The 22,830-nt window shown below is 34.1% G+C and overlaps 3 protein-coding genes and 1 long non-coding RNA gene across 5 annotated transcripts; 1 reads left to right on the forward strand and 3 right to left on the reverse strand.

The window, feature by feature from the left end:
- Window positions 1–413: 413 nt before the first annotated feature.
- On the reverse strand, window positions 414–5,850 carry LOC117315050 (mucin-2-like). Its single transcript, XM_033869186.1, has 7 exons — window positions 5,100–5,850; window positions 4,424–4,566; window positions 3,251–3,460; window positions 2,754–2,858; window positions 1,633–2,111; window positions 1,114–1,312; window positions 414–499 (listed from the first exon to the last, which is right to left on the reverse strand). Coding segments are annotated over exons 2-7 (1,050 nt in total). The 5' UTR covers window positions 4,479–4,566; window positions 5,100–5,850; the 3' UTR covers window positions 414–497.
- A 488-nt stretch (window positions 5,851–6,338) lies between these two features.
- LOC117315051 lies at window positions 6,339–9,472 on the reverse strand. 2 transcript variants are annotated; one of them, XR_004529670.1, is made up of 6 exons: window positions 9,347–9,472; window positions 8,645–8,782; window positions 8,123–8,242; window positions 7,577–7,642; window positions 7,083–7,169; window positions 6,339–6,434 (listed from the first exon to the last, which is right to left on the reverse strand). It is a non-coding gene; the product is annotated as an uncharacterized LOC117315051 (long non-coding RNA). The 2 variants fall into 2 exon arrangements; XR_004529671.1 differs by lacking the exon at window positions 8,645–8,782 and having other exon boundaries at window positions 6,369–6,434.
- A 652-nt stretch (window positions 9,473–10,124) lies between these two features.
- On the reverse strand, window positions 10,125–11,287 carry LOC117315276. Its single transcript, XM_033869423.1, has 2 exons — window positions 11,167–11,287; window positions 10,125–10,555 (listed from the first exon to the last, which is right to left on the reverse strand). Exons 1-2 carry the CDS (start codon window positions 11,216–11,218, stop codon window positions 10,125–10,127), a joined length of 483 nt encoding a protein of 160 aa, XP_033725314.1. The 5' UTR covers window positions 11,219–11,287.
- A 3,424-nt stretch (window positions 11,288–14,711) lies between these two features.
- LOC117315277 (cathepsin L1-like) lies at window positions 14,712–21,924 on the forward strand. The gene is made up of 7 exons (XM_033869424.1): window positions 14,712–14,743; window positions 14,914–15,025; window positions 17,133–17,351; window positions 17,861–17,984; window positions 19,091–19,191; window positions 19,941–20,209; window positions 21,306–21,924. The coding sequence occupies exons 1-7, from the start codon at window positions 14,712–14,714 to the stop codon at window positions 21,403–21,405; spliced, it is 957 nt and encodes a 318-aa protein (XP_033725315.1). The 3' UTR covers window positions 21,406–21,924.
- The last annotated feature ends 906 nt before the right edge of the window (window positions 21,925–22,830 follow it).

Consider the following 22,830-nt stretch of genomic DNA (forward strand, 5'->3'; position numbering starts at 1 on the left):
TATGTCGGTATTCTATGTTGTTTTCCCCTAGTTTTATCGAGTTTGAATTTTGGTTTCGTTATCATACCGTTATTCTCTGAGTTTTTTTTTTCTGTCTTTTATTCGAGTTGAGTTAGAATTACTGTTTTGCTATTTTGTCTGTGTTCCCTGTTTTGTATGTACCACTTATGTAATATACCATTAATATGAGGCATACTACCGTTGGCCATTCAGGTCAGAAACCGACTGTGACGCCGTAATAGGGACAATGTTGTGAAGGCAAAAAAGTTATCCACCTTCTGTTTTCACTTTAAAATAGATTTTGTGAAAATCACAAGTGAACAGTGGGATTACTGTTAGACAAGTAACGCTTCTATATCCAACTTATGATTATCAAAACCTTGATATCAACAGATTAAAAATCCTATTTTTTTAGCTTTTGCCTTTATTTATACAACAAAAGAGAAATCGTAACGAAAATATTTTGAATCAGTCCTTGTTTCATCATGCGTCCATAGCTCTGAAAAAAAACCATGAGACGAATCAGAAAACATGTCACTGGATGCATGTATGGTATATATTGACAATGTGACGTCATTGTCGCGTTATTCCGTCTCCATGGCAACGATACCTGAAGAGGCCAGTAACATTTCTATGTCACGACAATTTACCTTCGATGGAAATTTTCATTGCGATGACACTATGGAGCAGCCCGTATGTTTACCCTATTTAATAAGATATCGTCCATAGATAACCCTGTCCTTATTGGATGTTAAACATTATCAAACAACACAAACAAATGTCATTGTCTTCACAGAACACTTAACAATATCAAATAAATAAAAGAAAGTCCATTCTCGTCATAGGACACTAAACAATATCAAACAAACACACAAAACAAAAGCCAGAGTCGCCAAAAAAGGAAATACGACGTATATTGTCTTCATAGTACGCTAAACAATATAAAAAATAAGACAAAGTACATGTCGTCACAAGACGCTAAATATTTAGTCTTCATTGGCCGCTAAACAATATCACTCAAACAGAACAAAGGTAATTGTTTTCATAGAACGCTAAACAATAACAATCAGTTAAACAATACAATATGACAAGCCACCAGTAACAGCCACATACATGGAAATCCGGTTGGTAAGGGTTCACATTCACATAGTGGACATCCGTTTGCATCCGACTTGTAACCAGCGAAGCAGTCGGTCATACATGAGAAAATTCCTGGACATACAATCGTCGCCATTGAAGTAGTGGTCAACGGGATAGTGGAGGGCGCATGCGTAGGAGCGTGAGGTGTTGTTTGAACAACAGGAATCACAACCTGTTCAAATTGGGTTTTTTTTTTATAAGTTACTTATGTAATATAAATAATTCCCATTTCAAATTAGCTGTAAGAGTGAACATACATAACTGTTAAGAAATTGTATTTGATTTTAAGACTTTAGATAAATGTTATATATCTGATTAAACAACGAGCAAAAACTTTGATATAATGGTACAAAAAAGATATACTAATCCTGATAAACATTTTGAACTGTGATGCAACTTATAACTACTTAATTTTGTCATCATCAACTTTAAAAAAAAATATTTTAGAGATAATTATTATTTATCTTAATACTCGTATGACATTGGTGTTACCTTTGGAGTTGTAATTATTCTCGCTGTAGTTGCCGGAGATGTTTGAGGAGTTGTTGTTATTGGCGTTGTAGACGTCATTGTTACAGATGCCTGTGTTCTTAACGTTGTTAATTGACTTCCAACAGTTGTCGAAGATGTCGGTGGGCTCGAGGCTGCTGGTGAACTAGTTATGATCGCAGGATTATTGCTATTAATGGTTGGCGTTGTCTGGGCTATGGGGGCACCTGATCTTGGTGGTTTTGTGGTTAGTGCAACAGTCTTAGGTACACTTGTAGCTGATGTTGATACACCAGGGATAATAGCTGTTGAAGTTGTATGAACATTCGGATTTTTTGAATTTTGAGTTTTTGTTGAGGTTGCCGTAGTAGGATTTGATGTGTGTATTACTGTGGTTATCGGTCCGGCTATAGTTGAACCTGTCGAAGGTGAGGGCGTTGTAGGTTGTGAAAGCGTTGTAGGGGTAGGTGTTGATGAGAGAGCTGAAATCAGGTTTAAAACAAGCAATGAGTTCTTAATACACAGGTGTGACTTGCTAATGAATATATGACAAGAGTGAGCAAGTAATGATGCTTAATATAGCTACTGTTACATACCATTAACATTATTATTCTAGTAGGACGTGAAATAAACATGTAATATAAACCAAACCAGACAAGAGATTACATTTGATCAATTTTATTCTACATGGGATTCCTTGTTAACAACATAAAATATATAATTTATAAAGAGCCTGTCCCAAATGGCACATAGCCTCACAGGAGACAGTTAAAAGCCTGTAACAATCTGATTTAAACAGTTGTTGTAATTTACTGATGTTTCTATAACCTCATTGGAATATCATTAATTTCCGTATTTGATGTGAAGTGACAATTTGTGGTTACTGTTGATATGCCAAGTGGTAATTTGTCAACATATGTTTCTCATTTGAAGGATGTGATACCTACCTCCATTTGGATTCCACTTCGGATGATGTAAAGCAGAATATCCCTATCCTTCCGGAACCTATATTTTGGTAATGTTTTCCATAGTTTTATCGAAAGTGATTTTGAATTACGGTTTCTTATGAACATCTGTATGTTATTCTTATGATAAGAACGTCTCATCAATGATGGATTACTTACGGCACTGACAATGTGGACAGCCAGTCTTGAAGTCTATAGAAGGAGCACATGGGCTGTGACAGTTCATCCAATCGTTGTTACACGGCTGCATCCCAGGTATATAAGCTGGACATAAGGATTCACTATGTCAAGACTCATCAAAATCAGCATTTATTATTTTTAACTATCTATATATGGAATAGCCAAAAAACATAAAACAAAGAAAAAACCTGATTGTAAGAACAATGAGCTACACTCATTTTCTAAATCATGTTTCGATAAAGATAATTCTGCAGCTTTTATGATGGTCAAATTCAGACCGACTATTTCATTTTAACATTGACAATTTCAGCGACAAAACTAATAATAGAATATTAGATAAATTCTCCATAGTCCACTTGTTTAAATTCTTATAGAATATTTGATATTTCATTAACAATCCTTATTTTAGATCCAGTAACATACTGTGTTCACGGAACAATATTTTACTATAATATATGTTGTGTCAGCAAACTAACGGCCTAAAGGGTTGGCAGGGTTTCTGCTTGGTTGTACCACTGGCCCGCCGGGATTGGAGGGATCGAGGTTTGGATTCGACATATGATTGGCTGGGTCTGTACAGTCACACGTACATCCGGCGGAGCTACGTACAAAACACATTGGTGGACAGGTGAATATCAGCTTTGAACAACTATCAGTTCTGATTGAGGATGAGCTGAACAGAAAACCTGTAATTTGGAAAAAATATTAATTATTAATATATAATATATCAAGGGCATACATTTTGTCAGCGATAGTATAAAGAGGAAGCAGAACATTTCAGCATATTTCTTCGAAATATGAGTAAATATATATATTTTCCTTATAAACGATTTAAAAAAAAGCTTTTCTGATCATCAGGTCACATATCCGATAAAGTCACTGACAATTTAACGTGATATATCAACATCTCCAAATACATATGTCATACTTATCAGTAACACTGATGTCAATACAGTTAATTATTAAGTGTTCAACGCCAATGTTCGCAGTCTGTAAGAAGATTTGATCCTCTGTTACCAATGGTAGTATAAATGAAGAGCCCATTCGGTACATTCGAGACATATGGTAAATGCTAAGTGTACAAATGATATTATCATCAAATGCTTTTCACAGTTTCTGATTGGCTAAACATGCTGATTGAATTGGTGTTTCTAAAAATAGATGAAAACTGAATTATTTCCCCTTGATATTGTCGTAGAATATCTTGCATACTTTTGAAACATGACAAACAATAATTTTGAATATTGAAATTTCAAATCAGCATAAGAATTAGTGTAATGAATGCATTTTAATGTATTAGTTTACTTTTGATTGTGTGGTTTTCAACGATATAATGAGTTATTAACAAATGCTTCACGAATCAGTCTCGATCATCACATGTACAGATTGTACTTGCAATCTGTGGTGCGTGGTTATCAAAATCAAAACTGTCTTTTTAAAATAAAACTATAATGGCCTTTTGATATCGGCAAATACATGGTTTCATTAACCAGAACAAAATAGTAACCTCGGATTTCGTCCTCGGTTGAATTTTTTTTCAGGTTAATAAAACCATGTATCGACTTTTACAAAAGGCTATAGATGTATATTTTTCAATAATATAGAGTAAAAGAAAACAGATAAGATACAATAAATAGTCGTCTACTTACATTCCACGCCGTATAACTGGGAAACTGCTACAATAAACCATGTCCAGGAATCCATTATGCAATGCTATTACTGCTTGGCTGAAATATGGTATCCTTCCCACCGACCACTTGACCTATCCACTCTTAGTGACCTTTCGTTCGATCTATGTCCATCAAACCGTTTGTATCAAATTGTATAGCAATATTCTAAAATTTAACATGCATACGAGAAATCTTATTGACACCATTTTAGATATACATTTACTCTTACATTTTCTTGATCTGCGATTCTACTTATGTTGAGTGATAACATCTGTTAATAAGTACTTAAAACAATCCACTACTTATCTAGCCAGATTATATATTATTACAACGCTGTATTTGCGGAAAGCATAGTCAGTTTTAAGTATTTACGAAGATATGCACTTAATATCTATTCAATTCCAAGCTATGAAAATTATATCCTGACATAAGCGAAAACGATAATACAATGACACTAGCTTTAAATGACATGGGAGGTAAGATTATGCGACTGATGTGCATGGTGTTTTACTTCTGTTTCGCGAAAACTGTTAAATAGTTACTTTTATTCTGCTGGAAGCTAACCAGACTTTAATTAAACACGTATATGATGGTAAAAACTTTGATTACATTAAGAGAAGACACCCCTTTACTTTACAATTTAATATATATTTACTGTAAATATGTGCACAACGCCTACATATCCTACGCAAATGACGTTTCAGTAATTGTTTACGACACCATGCTGTAGTAAGACAATAGTCGGCCTAACAATACTGTAGATATTTAATACCGGTGTCGAGGTCAAGACCTCTCCGATAAGTAATGGCTATCGTACTTGACCGTGGAATAGAGCATACTTAGGGATACGTAGGTCTCTTTTATCAGCTCCTGCCAGGCGTGCATTGTATTTGCCACGTTATATGGCACACAATGCAAAAATCGACAGTTTTTTAATACCGTAAATTTGATTATTTTTATTTTCCATTGTGTCGTGTGTCGCTTAATCAATGAAAGTATAGTCCATGGATAACTTTGATGTTATGGAAGTTGAAAGATAATGTTACTGAGGATTTTCCGTTTAAAACTATATATAGAACAGAATCATTCAATAATTTAGAAAAAATAAATGCGTCTTCAACTAATGGGTGTACTCGTCAAGGATATTCGGTGCTTCAGACGTAATCATAATTCAATTTGCATGTTGTATGTTTGAATGTCGTGTGACAGCCTTATTGTAAACTTTGGTTATATATATTAGTCACTAAACTAGACATTTAACAGTGTTGGTAAGACAGGGTACTATATAATGTACATATGATATTTCCGTAAAACTTTCGTGTTGTATAATGTTTGATGAATTATTTGTTTTTCATTGCAAAACAATTTAGTATAAAATGTTCTGTACTTTATGTCATATTTCAGTTATGACTTTGTTTATCATCTACAATGCTTTTCAAAACATTCAGAAGATTAAATTATATAGTCTAATCACGTGCATACCAGTAATAGGTTCACGTTTTCATTGCATGGTCTAATACAGGAACCGTGATATATAGAATTTAATAACTCATTGTGCATGCGATATCGATATTTATGTCATTTATAAATTATGTGAAGTTTTTTAATATTAAGTATCAAAAATCTCATTGTACATACGATATTTATGTTTATGCCATTTATTCAGTATGTGTAGTTTTATAATAGATCGCTTAATTGATGAAAATGTAAATGATATCACTGCGACGAAGTATTACATACTACACGGACATCTGTATCGTGTTTAAATATAAACTTAGAGATCCTTAACTACAATGTACTAATCGATTAAAGATGAACGATGGATTTTACTGTCCGTAAGAACTTTAAACTGTCTAACATAAAGACTGATTATATAAACAACGATACACAAGACAACGATACAATGTTTATTTTGTAGACAATGCTTACATAATATATTTGTATCACATTCAACTCCAAATGTCTTCATACCACGACGACTTGCCATTTTCTGAAATGATAAAGTCATAATTGTTACACTTCCCTAAATTCGTCTGTTAGTGTTACTTTGTTTTACCTGCATGCTATCTCGTTACTAAATTATCTGATCTCCATATGTTTGAATATTTGATAGATGAAGCCATGTGTATGTACTTGTCCCAAATGTAAGATTTTTACAGAAAGTTGCAATCTTGTGGAATGAAAGCATGTATTATGGAAATTATGAAGATTTTAGAGATGTCATTTTTGATTGCATTGAACGAAAAGACGATTCAAAAGATTCAAAATAAGGCATAAACAATTCAAAATAAGGCCATATTTAAAAATGAAATATAGCCGGTAATAGTTATCATGATCAATTGAACACAAGCATGGATTATTGTATATCTTGTTGTAAAGTAATTCTCAAAGTAGTGTATCTTGTTAATTCATTGGGGGAAAATGAATTTAGAAAGTCTTAGTCCGTCTCTGCTTGGGCTACTGAATTTTCGATATAATAAGTGATAATTTCATGACAATATTATTTTCATTATTTATTAATTTGTCAATTATTTATAAGTTCTATAGTTTGTCTGGTGCTTAATCCCTTTTTGTCACAAGGTATGTATAAACTGTATCGGCTAAAATCTTTAATTGCATGTACACATGACAAACTTACCGCAGATACAGATGGTACATCCAGCCTCATCAAATCCGACACACTGGCTCGGACAGTCGCTAGGATTGGAACGACATCCGGTTTGTTCTGAATGGAAACCGGAAGTAAATATCACTTAACAACGACAATTACTATCTTTATTGTCAGTCAACAGTTACATACACATGCATTGTACGTGTCTATCCGTTGTTTCGTGTATGACATACATTCATTATGCAGTTTTCGTTTTCCCCGTGTTGTTCCCTCAAATGAATTGTACTTTAAATACAAACTGGCAAGCTATACCGATGTACCTCGTCGGGAATAACCGGAGAATGAACGGCTGGCTGAATTGGCTATCTCTGACATGCCTTTAAATGTTCGTACAACCAGTTACCTTTTCTCCCAAAAAAATGATTGCACAGTCCGTTTGGTAATTAAATTTTAATAGGGGAGTTGACATAATATGATATTAAGTCATATAATAATTAATAACCTGTTTTGTCGGTACTTACTGGTATCGGATTCGCCATTGCTACTTTGTTCATGCGTTGTTACGTGGGGTTGTTTGCTGTCACCATCTAATGATATAAATACATGTACAGTGATATTGTTCAAAAGAAGGCACACATAGGGTTTTAAAATAAGATATGCGAAATAAAAAGAGAATCTACTCTGTAAGTAATATCCAGAAGGTAACTATATCAAACAAATACCATTACGTTTATGAAAAGGAAGCTATTTGGAATCATAACAATAGCGTATGGAATTTACTTGTACTGGTGCAGGTTGTATACAAGCTGATGTATGGAAGAGAAGTATAAAAGTAAAACTGAATCATTAATATTTGAATATATGGAAGGATCCTCGGGTTTCTCAACGCTGACCTTCTTTCCTCTATTATTCGAGCTGAGAGAAGAAACAAGAACAATAATTAAGACAGGTGTTTGTACACTTACTACAGGTACAGACAGGTAATGTTTGTACACTTACTACAGATACAGACAGGTATTGTTTGTACACTTACTACAGATACAGATAGGTATTGTTTGTATACTTACTACAGGTACAGACAGGACACAGATTGTTGGGGTCGATGGTTATACATCTGTGACGACATCGTGTCCAGGTTACCTAACAAACACCAGTGTCTTGGTCATCACCTGTAGTCGTGGCTGTTCCTATCGACAATAAACCATCTAGATAAATAAACCGATGAATTATAGATATTTTATCGTCATTTTACCATGATCACAATTAGATTAAACACTAATAAAGCATAACATATTTGTGTAGACACAAGGGATATACAGTGATATTTTCTTTGTACTCTACTGTGTCAAAACTCTAGGTATTTTGTACATCTTATAACTATGTATTATAGTATTTTGGAATGTATCATCGGTTGAGATTGTTGCATAGATTCTTTGATACGGGAGGCGCTCGAAATGCAATCAGGACTATCTGTCGAATAAAGGTAAAGAGGAAACTATTCAACAATACTTTTTAGTGGCTATGTGAAATATTGTCCTCGTAGTCTATTTTATTGAAATTAATTAACGTATTTAAATGTACGCTTTTACTTGAAGGGATATGTTGTGTCTCCCCTCTTACACCAGATATTCCATCAGATCTCCCTCCTGATCCTCCAGAGATTCCATGTGACATTCCTAAGGACCCTGGAAATTCCCATAGCTCAGATTGTACCTCGGGTCTTTCACCTAAAGAATACACACATGGAACTATTTCTACATAGAATAGCCTTATGTCATATATAGCCATAAATGATATATATGTATAATTGTCTCGTTTAATAGCGATTTACATCCTATCTATACAAAAAAAAAAGAATTACAAGACAGCGAATTTTGTGTTGCAAATTTAACAACCGTTTTAGTTTAAATTGTTGCGTACCTAACTGAACTGTCATGTCGCAAGGCAATCGCAATGGCTGCGGTATTTCTTACAACGGTAGAGTCAATCAGGGGGCAGATATTCTAATGACTTGGGTATGTCATACTAAGGGTCGGATACTTTCGTGAGTTAGAGTAAGGATTATGAAATTATAAACACGTTTCAAAACAAATTGAGAGTTACAGTAGAGCCACCACTGAATAAATCATGCTTCTGTATCTTCAGCTAAAGGCAAAACGTGAGACGGTGCCAATGGAGATATTAGGAAGAAGAAAGCTGTTAAAGATAATTCTGAATTTAGCCGCCTCTTACGATCATGCGATTTAAGCTGCAGGTATAATTCTTACGCCTAATTGAATATTTCAACAAACCTTGAACACTATTTGACTGTGCCATCGTACTCTGCAAGCTCGTCATACCACCAGGGCCAAACTTTGGTGGGTTGCCCGAGCCGGACACTATCCCCGATGAGAACATTGTTTCAGCCAGGTGGCCTAAATTAGTATCAACATAAGTATAATATACATGTACTATATATAGAGGTTACACAACGAGTTGTTGTTGGATATGGAACTTAATTCTCACTTGGAAGTTATTTCTTAAAGTTACAAAAGACACGAGCTCTAGTGAGTGTCTCTTATTTCGCGTATGCAAATACGGTGTATTGGTGACCCCGCGACCCGGTGATTTGACGTCATTTGATTATTGATGACGTCAATAACAATTGCAGCTCGGGTCAAAGTTCGAATTCTTGACCAATGACAAGATCGGAAAATTAAATTAAACTAGTTGAATATAACATATATATATATATATCAAACAGTCGGCACATTTATACAATAGCTTGAGAGTGGACTATATTGGTAGAAACATGAATCTACAGAAAACATTATCTTTTGAATGAGTTTGAAGGGTCTGTATTTCAGTATGTATTATTCAGGTTATATCTTCGATGTATTGTAGCTGATTATGAATCGTCAATATTTTCTTTTCAAGATCAGTATACATATCATTCATCGTATTGAAATGAATTTGTCTAAGATAAGTATGATATACATGTATAATATTATTTCACTAAACGCGCAAGGCAGGTATAAGATAGATTCTATAAATATATCGAAAAAAATAAAGCTTTTTTTATTTCAATTATTAATGTCCACCCTCATACCTAATGATGTCGTAGTTCATTATACACTTTGGACATTGAAAAAAATCATAAATACGCCGAAAATCACCTGTATTATAATTAGTTGAATGTCCAATGCTGTGCATGCTGGACGCCAATCCACCGGAGACCATGTTTTGTTGTGTCTGGAAGAAGGGGTTCCGAACGGCTTCCTGGTTATGCGACACCTCTGTTGTCATACTTTGACCATTATTAAAACTGAGGTGTTGAGACATAGAAGCAGGATTGGAAACACTCTGATGGTTGTTGATATTATTGGAGTCTCCAGTTTCCGTTAAACTTGCAGCCATAAATGGGCTGGTGTTATCTTGGTTGTAGTTATCTCCCTTTTTCTGAAGATTACACATAAATGGGATACCGTAACAATCCGACATCATAGTGTCAAAGAACAGTCCTACAAATAGAAATATTGGTAATAACTCATCAAGACTTTATAATACAGTCATAATGATTTACACATTTACCATACAATAATGACATTAAATAATTTTTAATTCAGTTTTTTTTAATTTCTTCTCTTTTTGTTTCAGGGAATTCTTCTTGACAGCTTATAATTAGTGTTGTCTGGCTCTAAACGACCGCACACAAATTAAGGTATATATAGAAAAAAAACTAAAAAACTAAAAAGGAATTTCTGTAGAATATTTACAGGCCCGAGGGATATTTTTATCAACTTGCATTCTTCAGCTACTAATTAGCGTCAAGCATTCAAGTTCAAGTAATAAAATTCATGTCCTGATGAAAGATGAAAGCGAGAACGTAAGTTGACGCTAAACATAACAACAACTGTATTAATCAGTTAATATAAACAATGTAAGAGTTCGTTATATGTTTTATGTTTTGTTTTCATGTCGAAACTGTAATAAGTGAATTTGAAAGTATCAGTTAAGCATTAAATGCGTTATTGCGTATAATTACAAGGTATAAATTTATATTTTGTACAAAAAACATTCTTGTAAATTTTATTTCATGTAAAAATTAATCATTTTAAGATGAAATATTTACCTTGGATGACACATGATTGAATAAGAAGAAGAGCAGGTAAGGTATATTCCATATTTTCGTCTTTAGATTCGGTTCTTCAGGTGTTTACACGAATACGGATTATCAGTTACGAGCGTAGAAGGGGCATAACTCTGTTTACCTTTAACAGGTGGCTGACTGATAGCCTATCGATTACTTGATACATATTGTCAAGTGAGATCACAATTAGTTCTGTATCTTCAGTTTATATGATAGTGTGACCTTAGTCGCCTTCCATTTCCCTTGTTTACCTGTATCTGTGACGTCACACTGGACAACTTGCAACGACAGGTGACTAGAAACACCTGGAGTGTCCATATACCATTATGGGAATTGGGATGATCTATTGATGAAACAGTAATATATCCAATACTTCTGAATATGTTTAGTATACAATGATGTCATAATCTGTATACAACCATATCTTTCTCTGAAAACAATGATGATGCAGGAAACAGTTTATCACTAATTGGTAACAAGTGCCGCTTTCAAAATGGCATCTGATATATTCTTTTTTGTGTGTGTGTGTGTGTGTGTGTGTGTGTGTGTGTTTTTGTTTTTTTTTAGGTTCATATAAATTTTATTTTTCTAAGTCGCAAACATATACATCAATGTCCTCGTGTAAGAGGGTTATCATTCGCCATACTTCAATCATTCCAGTGCATGTAGGCATAATACTCTTTCTCGATCTCTCTCCCATTCACACATCCATATATACCTCGCCCTTTCGCACGGCATTTACATCAAAAACATACCATGTATATTATCATTACTAATCCTTCGTATAAAGTATATAACGTATGTATGTAGATATGCCTTAAAATTAAGTATGTTTGTTATAAATGTGCGTATATTTGAAGATATATTCTTAATAATCAACATAGTGTCTATTTACAGTTTATTCTAGTAACAATTGAAATGTATAAAATGTGCACGAAAGTCAACAGGTACACATGACCTCCCCATACGTAGTAAATACTCATGAGGGGATGAGTCGGGGATTACCGACAGGTCAAGAAAGACTAAAGGACTGTAATATGATTGTAAAGGACGATTAATGAAAAGTTAAAGGCAATGATAACTTGGTACATTAAGATTATATCAACGTGTTTCTGTTAAAATATTTAGATAACGTACGAGTATGCATATGACCGTTTTTATCTGCGGTAAACACACTATCAGATAAACTAAAACGCGGGAGTCCCGTGTTCTATCATCAAATCTGCATCACGTGAAATTAAGATAATATCCATTTACTATAGTTTGCACTTTATCGCACACCTATCACTAACAAATAAACAGTTCATTTACGACAACGTTTGCTACCTGTTGTGGATACGAATCATTGAAGATGTTGATGATCAAGGTAAATACAATACGGTTTGTACACTGTAATGATCCCGTTTGTTGTAGTTATGTGGGTATACCTAGCTATCTATCACAACCATTTGTTATAACACAGTTCCTAACAGGTTTATATAAGTTGTTTCCTCTTATATCATACATGTATTAACACACAGCTGGGTATGCGTTTTTGAAGTAGGCCAATTGCAGGTTAATCTGTTCAAAGGTCGCTTTGCTTGCGCATCATGTGGCTTACCTCTCTGTCGGTCAGATATATTGAAACCAGAATTGGTCAATGTGGATGACGAGTTTGAAGAACATCCACTACTTTTTATGACGAAATGATATAAACTGAAACATTTGCTACAATTGTGAATGCTCAACTTATTCTCAAACAGGAGGCAGTGTCATGGGTGACGTAAGCAAGAACTGTAGTTGCTTAGAAAAAGAAGAAATACATATTTCGAACAAAATCATCCTTTATGCTGATTAAGTATTCTTTTGTAATGGGCATTGGGTAGGATCCTTATAACAACAATGAAGTAACCTTTATCGCCACTCCTAATATCATGGAGATATGAAACTTATTACGCGATTCCTTAATTGAATAACTGTTGTTGGGTTATACGTACTATGCGCATATTTTAGCGGATTTAAAAACTACTAAAGATAACAGCATGATAATGAAACTCCAACTCACATTCGTTGAAACAGTAGCAAAATATTAATAAAAATATACATCGCCAGGAGACTTTTGATAAACATTCAAGTAATATGATCAGACCAGGTCCTAGGAAGATAAGATCGTTATATTACACTGGCAAAATGTATTGGGGTAAATTTGACCTGAGGAAATATTCACCTGAAAATGTACTGAATTTGACATGAAATTTGTTTTATGTCAAACTCGGATAAATTTCGGGTCAAATTCAGGTCAATTCCATGAATTGACTATAAGGCTCTTTTAAGGTCAATTTGACATGTATATATTGACCTGAATTTCACCTAAATTGCCATGAAGACATTTTACCTGTGCAGGTTGACTGTTACACATGTACTTAAGGTGTCTTTAGAAATACAATACCTGAACGTTAATTACGACTTATCTTATGGGTTTTTTCTCCGAATTTTAGAATTACTTATATATTCAAAATAATTACAACTAATATAGATTAAATTACTACATTTATAAATATGCATAAAAATATTTATATCTTTAAGATTACTAAATACCTGTACAATTACTTATATCTATAAAATTACAAATATCTATAAGATTATTAAATATCTATACCATTACAAATATCTATAAGACAACTAAATAGCTATACATTTACTAATATATATAAATTACTCATATCTATAAAATACTTAAATTTATAAACATACTAAATTTCATTAAGTGACCAATATCTTTAAAATAACTAAATATCTAGAATATTCCTAATGTTTATAAAATTACCAATTAGTATGAGATTACTAATATCTATGAGATTGCTAATATCTATAAAATCACTAATATCTATAAAATCACTAATATCTATAAAATCACTAATATCTATAAAATCACTAATATCTATGAGATTGCTAATATCTATAAAATCACTAATATCTATAAAATCACTAATATCTATAAAATCACTAATATTTATAAGATTACTGATATCCATAAGATTACTGATATCCATAAGATTACTAATATTTTGTACAATCCTTACAGGTATCTGCTCTGTTCCTTCTGTTGGCAATGGTTACGTCTATGCCCACAGACACAGAATTAGAGAGGCAATGGGAGGAGTTCAAGACATTGTATAAAAAGACATACGACCCCGATGAGGAATGGATACGGTAAGACACAATGTATTGTAAATTTAATAAATCAACCATCTTACTACAGAAACTATGGGGCAGAAAAAGTCGTAAAACTAACCATGCAGACGTGTCATTGGTCAAAAACACGGAAGTGGTAATAATTTTAACAACGGCCAGTAAACGTGTTTTATCACTATGCCTATTACATCTGTACCCCGTCAACATGGTTATATCACCAGTACAATAAAAAAAATGATCAGAATGGTTATCCAAATCGTACCCATCAAAATACCTATGACATTAGTACCCATGTAAAATGAGCATTCCAACCGTACCTGTCTAAATGGCTCTTCTGTTAGTACCACATGAAAATGGCTATTCCATCCAATGGTGAACGCTGTTGGTAATGTAAAATAACATTGTTTAACATTTATTTATTTTAGTGTGTGTACGTTTGTTTAGCAACCGCGTTAATATCCAATAGATTTAGTTTAAATCTTTATGTTCCTGATATAACGAAGTTTCACTTTTGAATTAATATTATTCACATTGATGATATATTATCAATTGTAGGCGGCTAGTTTGGGCTAAGAATGTTGAGAAAGTTCGAAAGCATAACAAAGAGGCTGCCATGGGGTTGTACACATTTACCCTGGGTATTAACGAGTACAGCGACACGGTTAGGGTGAGTATAACTATGTTTATTATGTATTTTTATCTTCCTGCCTAAATTTCCTCCTGTTGATGTCTTCCTATATCAGACATCAGACTTCAGATATTGGAGAAAGCATCATACATTAAACTTCAGATATTTTAGATCACATCAGACATCAGACTTCAGATATCGGAGATCACATCAGACATCAGACTTCAGATATTGGAGATCAAATCAGACTTCAGATATTAAAGATATTGGAGATCACATCAGACATCAGACTTCAGATATTGGAGATCACATCAGACTTCAGATATTGGAGATCACATCAGACATCAGACTTCAGATATTGGAGATCACATCAGACTTCAGATATCGGAGATCACATCAGACATCAGACTTCAGATATCGGAGATCACATCAGACATCAGACTTCAGATATCGGAGATCACATCAGACTTCAGACTTCAGATATTGGAGAACAAATCAGACTTCAGATATTACAGATCACATCTGACATCAGACTTCAGATATTTTAGATCACATCTGACATCAGACATTAGATATTGGAGATCACATCAGACATCAAACTTTAGATATTGGATATCACATCATACATTGGAATTCAGATATTGGTGATCACATCATACATTGGAATTCAGATATTGGAGATCACATCAGACATAAGACTTCAGATATTTGTGATCACATCAGATATCAGACTTCAGATATTGGTGATCACATCATACATTGGAATTCAGATATTGGAGATCACATCAGACTTCAGACATCAGATATTGGAGATCACATCAGACTTCAGATATTGGAGATCACATCAGACTTCATACATCAGATATTGGAGATCACATCAGACTTCAGATATTGGAGATCACATCAGACTTCAGATATTGGAGATCACATCAGACTTCAGACATCAGATATTGGAGATCACATCAGACTTCAGATATTGGAGATCACATCGGACTTCAGATATTACAGATCACATCTGACATCAAACTTTAGATATTGAAGATCACATCAGACATTAGATATTGGATATCACATCAGACTTCAGACTTTAGATATCGGAGATCACACCAGACTTCAGACTTCAGATATTGGAGATCACATCAGACTTCAGATATTGGAGATCACACCAGACTTCAGACTTCAGATATCGGAGATCATACCAGACTTCAGACTTCAGATATTGGAGATCACATCAGATTTCAGATATTGCAGATCACATCAGACATCAGATATTGAATATCACATCATACATTGGAATTCAGATATTGGTGATCACATCATACATTGGAATTCAGATATTGGAGATCACATCAGACTTCAGATATTTGTGATCACATCAGATATCAGACTTCAGATATTGGTGATCACATCATACATTGGAATTCAGATATTGGAGATCACATCAGACTTCAGACATCAGATATTGGATATCACATCAGACTTCAGATATTGGAGATCACATCAGACTTCAGATATTGGAGATAACATCAGACTTCAGATATTGGAGATCACATCAGATATCAGACTTCAGATATTGGAGATAACATCAGACATCAGACTTCAGATATTGGTGATCACATCAGACTTCAGACTTCAGATATTGGAGATAACATCAGACATCAGACTTCAGATATTGGTGATCACATCAGACTTCAGACTTCAGATATTGGAGATCACATCAGACATCAGACTTCAGATATTGGAGATCACGTCAGACATCAGACTTCAGATATTGGAGATCACATCTGACATCAAACTTTAGATATTGAAGATCACATCAGACATTAGATATTGGAGATCACATCAGACATCAGACTTCAGATATTGGAGATCACATCAGACATCAGACTTCAGATATTGGAGATCACATCAGAATTATACTTCAGATATTGGAGATCACATCAGACATCAGACTTCAGATATTGGAGATTACATCAGACATTAAAATTCAGATATTGGAGATTACATCAGACATAAGAGTTAAGATATTGAAGATCAGATCAGACATCTAACAGCAACTTCACGCACATCCTTCCAAGCAAAGAGGAGTGCTTCATATCAGTTGCTTCACAATATTTTTAATGTAAATCCTTTATTTCAAAAACAGAAATTAATAGTACAATTCTCTCTTGAAATAATAACTCCGCTGTCTCTTTTGTTACAGCCTCGCAATGGCATCAACAATGCACATATAAACAGACTGAGGGAATCAGCATTTCAAAATACAAATTTCAAATATGAGATAAAAGCCGACATTACTGACACAGACTTGCCTAAGGAGGTAAACTGGAGATCGAAGGGATGGGTCACACCAGTAGGTAATCAGGTAAGTCAATTAGTAACGTCTTACACTTCATGTATTATAATTAGTAATGTATAAAAACGAACGAAAGCAGGGATAAACTTATGAATGGAAATTCTTTTAAAACATATTTATCCTTTTCATTACATGTTGCAAATATAACGTTATCCTAGACGAATTTAATCCTATCAAAAACTACCTAGATGATGAAGGACATTGTCGACGCTGACATCCCCGCTGGTCCTATTACTCTCATCACAATGGTCGCCACGGAAATGTATTCCATGTTCACTTATTGCTCCCTTTTATCGATATTGAGCAAAATCTACACTATTGTTAACATGTTATTGTTTGATATCAATAAATTGAAAATTTAAAATTTGTGATAGTTTCAGATCTTTCAAAATGACAAATTTAGTCAACATACACTATCAAGTAAATCATTTGCCCGTTCCGTTCGATCACTAATATAATATATTAAGACTAATGTTATACAATGGACGTTCAAATGTAACTGTTTGTGCTTTTCACAGTTCCAGTGCGGATCCTGCTGGGCGTTCACGGCTAACAGTGCCGTGGAAGGACAGCATTACAATATCACGGGACAGCTGGTCCCTCTGTCCGCTCAGAATCTGATGGATTGTTCAAGTGCTGAAGGTCAGTAGCAATGAGTTTCGGTCGAGGTGGAGATATATAACAGAACAAATATATATATGAATTGTACAATAGACAAGTAGGATGTAAGCGCCTTTCAAAACCAATTCAGAGTAAGATATGTTAGCGCCAAAATTTATTAAACTGCAACAAACAGCTGTTTCGTCCTTCTATGGCTCGTCAGTGATGCTAGGGACATCATACAGCCGTTTTGTCCTTATCTGGCTCGTCAGTGATGCTAGGGACATCATACAGCTGTTTTCGTCCTGATCTGGCTCGTCAGTGATGTGAGGGACATCATACAGCCGTTTCGTCCTTCTATGGCTCGTCAGTGATGCTAGGGACATTATACAGCCGTTTTGTCCTGATCTGGCTCGTCAGTGATTTTAGGAACATCATACAGCTGTTTTGTCCTTGTAGGACTCGTCTGTGATGTTAGAGACACCATACAGCTGTTTCGTCCTTTTAGAACTCGTCAGTGATAATAGCGACATCAAGCAGCTGTTATGTCCTTATAGGACTCGTCAATGATGTTAGGTACATCATAATCTGTTTCGTCTTTCTAGGATTCGTTAGTGATGTAATGAATATTATATAACTGCTTCGTCCATCTAGGACACGTCAATGATACTTAGGGCCTAACGTGATCATAGGACACAATGCAAAACTTGAAAAAGGGTCAACATAAACGTAAAAATCTGGATGGAAAGAAGCAAAAATGTCATTAAAAAATCACAATTTTCAATCTAGAATGTGTATCAGTAAATTGAAAAAAAAACATAAATAAAAATACAAATTCTGCTAAGAAAGACGATACCAAAAAAAATGCGGCTGTTTATGTTAAGACATTAGTAGGATTGTTCGTGTTTTCATTAGTTTCGTTAAAGACGAATTTATACCCTTACAAAAGGAAATTGATTAAATAGTTGTATCCTCTATTGTATATCTTCACATTTATTCTGAATTTTGCTGCTTCACTTTCGTTATTTCTATATTTTGCACCTATAATATCACTGACTATTTTCATATTATTTATTCGACATATACATGAACTTGTGTATCATCGCATCAATCTTATCTACCGTTTTGTCATATTTGTTACTCTAAAGGTAATCAGGCCTGTGAAGGAGGGTCGATGATATCTTCTTATGAATACATCATCAAAAATAAAGGCGTGGACACCCAGGCCTCCTATCCTTATACCGGGAAGGTAAGGCTTTTAACACAAATTGTCATCGTAGACTTTATGGTATCAGTATACCGGGTAGGACATTTTCGTTACAACACAAATCAACATCACAGACTTTATGTTATCCTTACAACGGGAAGGTAAGGCGTTCTACGACACAAATTTACATCACAGACTTTATATTATTCGTATACCGGGAGGAAAGGCGTTTTATCATACACGTTAACATCATATACTTTAGATTGTCAGTATACCGGGAAGGTAAGGTGTTTTACAACACAAATTAACATCATAGACTTTATATTAGCCTGATATTGGGAAAGTAATTTTTTTTTTTTTTTTTTGCACAAATTAGTATCATTCCGTATACCGGGAAGGTGTGGCGTTTTACAACACAAATTAACACCACGGACTTTATGTTATCCTGATAATGGGAATGTTAGACGTTTTACAACACAATTCAACATCATAGGCTCTCTCTTATCTGTATACTGGGTAGGTAAGAGAATTTATTTGTATATCTATTTTCGACCAAAAAAGAAAACAAAACATTACATTCTCTTATATTATAGCATACAGAGGCCATTGACGAAGGCTTGTACACACATGCCAAGAAAAATAGGACATTAGTATCGGATGGTTTAAGAAATACTTTTTTAATTATGGTAAATTAATCAATAAAGCAATACATAAATTGATTATATAAAAGTAAACACTGATATGCTCAATTTTGGAATAAAATCTGAAAAAAAATATGTTCTATTGCTTAGAATGGGAAATGTAATTTCCAAAAGAAGAATGTAGGAGCTACTCTGACCGGATATGGAACAATTCATAAGGGGAGCGAACTCGCTTTACAGAAGGCTGTTGCGACGATAGGCCCTATCGCTGTGGCGGTTGATGGGGCGACAGAATCATTCGAAATGTACAAGAGCGGAATCCTGAACGACCCAAACTGTAAACAAATTGTTGACCATTCCCTACTGGTGGTAGGTTACGGGACACTAAACGGAACCGACTACTGGCTTATGAAAAACAGGTAACATTGAAATAAGATACACTTTTAACATATATACATCAATATAAACAGCATCTTATACATTGAGAGATATATATTATGTATGTAGTAAACATTGAATCATCATATCATCTAACAGATTATTTGTCACTCTCATCATATCATCAGGCCGACCATTGTTGTGCAATTGAAAAGACCTTTTCAAGAACGTGGATGTGGCGCACTGGTATAATTAGCGGGTATTTCTTGCTAGACGATTAGGGGTCATAAATCGTATTTAACTATTCAGGGCCGTGTTACTGTTATTTTCTCATTGCTGTTTTTGAAATGTTGGCATGTCCTGTCCGTGGCCGCAATATCGGAGTTACACAAGGCGCAAATACAAATTATGTGCTTAACATTTCTCTGAAATAATAATGGTAAACATATAGTATCGTACAAAACGAGTATAGACTCAAAATATAAAGGTGACTTGCAAATTCTAGATATTGATGTTGAAACTGAAATCTTTAAGAATTAAGCGTTTCGGTTTCTAGCAGCAGATACCATTTGATGGAAATGCACTGTTAACTACTTTTTGTCTTCAATGGGCAACATGAAACTAGGTTTGTCCTGTTTGGATTGTAATTTTAAATGTTCAGACCTAAAAACTATTCCGTTTTTTTTTATTGAGAAATGCTTCTGGCTTAGTAGGATATATTTAAGTCTTTAAAATTCGAAGATTCAAGTGATTTTTTTCTATAGTCAGTCTGCCTTTTCTAATCCACTCTTTCAGATTAAAGACAAATTACTCAACATTGCTATCTTTATTCAATCAGGTCTTGTTTATGTCTTTGTAATTGCTACAAATACGTAATTTTAATGGCGAATACTATAGCATTATCCAATACAGATTTACAAGTTATACATATTGATCAGTACGTTTACAAGTAAAATGTTAAATAGAAAATTATTTCAATTAAAAGTTTAACATGTATCTGTCATCTTCACACATTTATAAAAATAGTTCTGTAATAACATATGTATTATTTAATTGTTTCAGCTGGGGAACAAGCTGGGGAATGGACGGTTATAAAGAGAGTTATGTGATAGTAAATGTATCATTCAATTGTTTCAGCTGGGGGACAAGCTGGGGAATGGACGGTTATATCATGATGTCTAGAAACAAAGGAAACCAATGTGGAGTGGCTAATATGGGCAGCTTCCCTATTGCCTGAATCATAAGGAAATCACCACCAAACACATTGTAGTGTAATTATCGAATCGTGAAATACAATGTTACAGTGCCATAATAAATCAACTCCAACAACAACATTGTCACATCACTGTAATTGAGGACTGGTCCGTCGTGAGAGTAAGAGCACACATCAATGTTTTCCTCTTCACCAGACATCATCTTGTATTAAAATCTTTGTCAAAATAATCCGTAGTCTATTTATTGTATACCATGTTTTTCCTATTATCTTTCCGCGAAAGTCCACTTTGCACCAAGGTAGACAGCTGTTGTCGGTTTGCTAACATACACTATGTACATCCATTATCAGTATAATAGCTCTGAGGTTATATAGCGACGTAAATCAGGTTTACAATGTGTATGTTATATAATCGCTATACTGAGAGTAGTGACACCGGTGATCCTTCAGCCATTTAACATTCATGATGTACAAATGTATAGTGTGAAATGGAGACATGCACTTCCTGAAGTATTTGCTTTAAATAAAGATGTATAGGAAATAGTGTTTGTTATTCTGTTTACTGTAGTGTGTAAGTGTTGTTGTATCATAAACCTGGGCTTCCTTTCTAATCACTACAATTACAAGGAGGCAAAATTATTTTATTGTGAAATTTGTCAAACTAAAAAACTTACATTTTTAATGCAGCTTTGGGCAGTGAAAATATAAGATTTTGCAATAAAATATTAGATTTTGCAAAGAAAATATAAGTTTTTTTTTTCGTTTTTGACCAATAAGAGCTAATATTTGTATTCACCTCATTGAAAGTTGCCAATTTTCCCGATCGATGCGAAGATAGATAAATGGGTATTTTGCTGTAATTCTGAATTGTGTGTTTTTTTTGTTTTTTTTTTTGTTTTTTTTTTTTTGGACAAAATATTCACTTGACGTTTACTTTTCAACCACAAATTCTCCGAAAACAGCGGAACACGCTTAGATTGCGTTGATCAGTCATTTCAAATGGCACAGTCAAGTTAAAATATATGTGATATTCAACCAATCAATATCTTCTTATTATTTTTGATTAATATGCCTGTCCTGTTGGGTGTATATTTTTGTAGTAATCATTTGTAGGAATTCTCTGAAATGAATTCACTACTGCTTTGTTGTGTAAGGGGCGTTATATCATAAACATAGGTATCCTTACATATCCAGAACTTTTTCGTATCTCTACACTAGTCAATATACTTTTACTGTATGTAAGAAATAATGCTTTGGTATCAAATGATGGAAACTAAAACGGAATCAATGCTATCAAAACACGAGCAAGTATTTCTAGAATAGTGTTTCAACTATCGTCAGATTTATATCATTTCGTGAGGCTGAAGATATTCTCTGATATTATTTACGGATTATACATTTGACTGCAAAGAGGATATCTATCAGTGTCTTCGGTATACCAAATATTTT

Source organism: Pecten maximus, chromosome 17 (assembly GCF_902652985.1).
Source record: "Pecten maximus chromosome 17, xPecMax1.1, whole genome shotgun sequence".
NCBI lineage: Eukaryota > Metazoa > Mollusca > Bivalvia > Pectinida > Pectinidae > Pecten > Pecten maximus.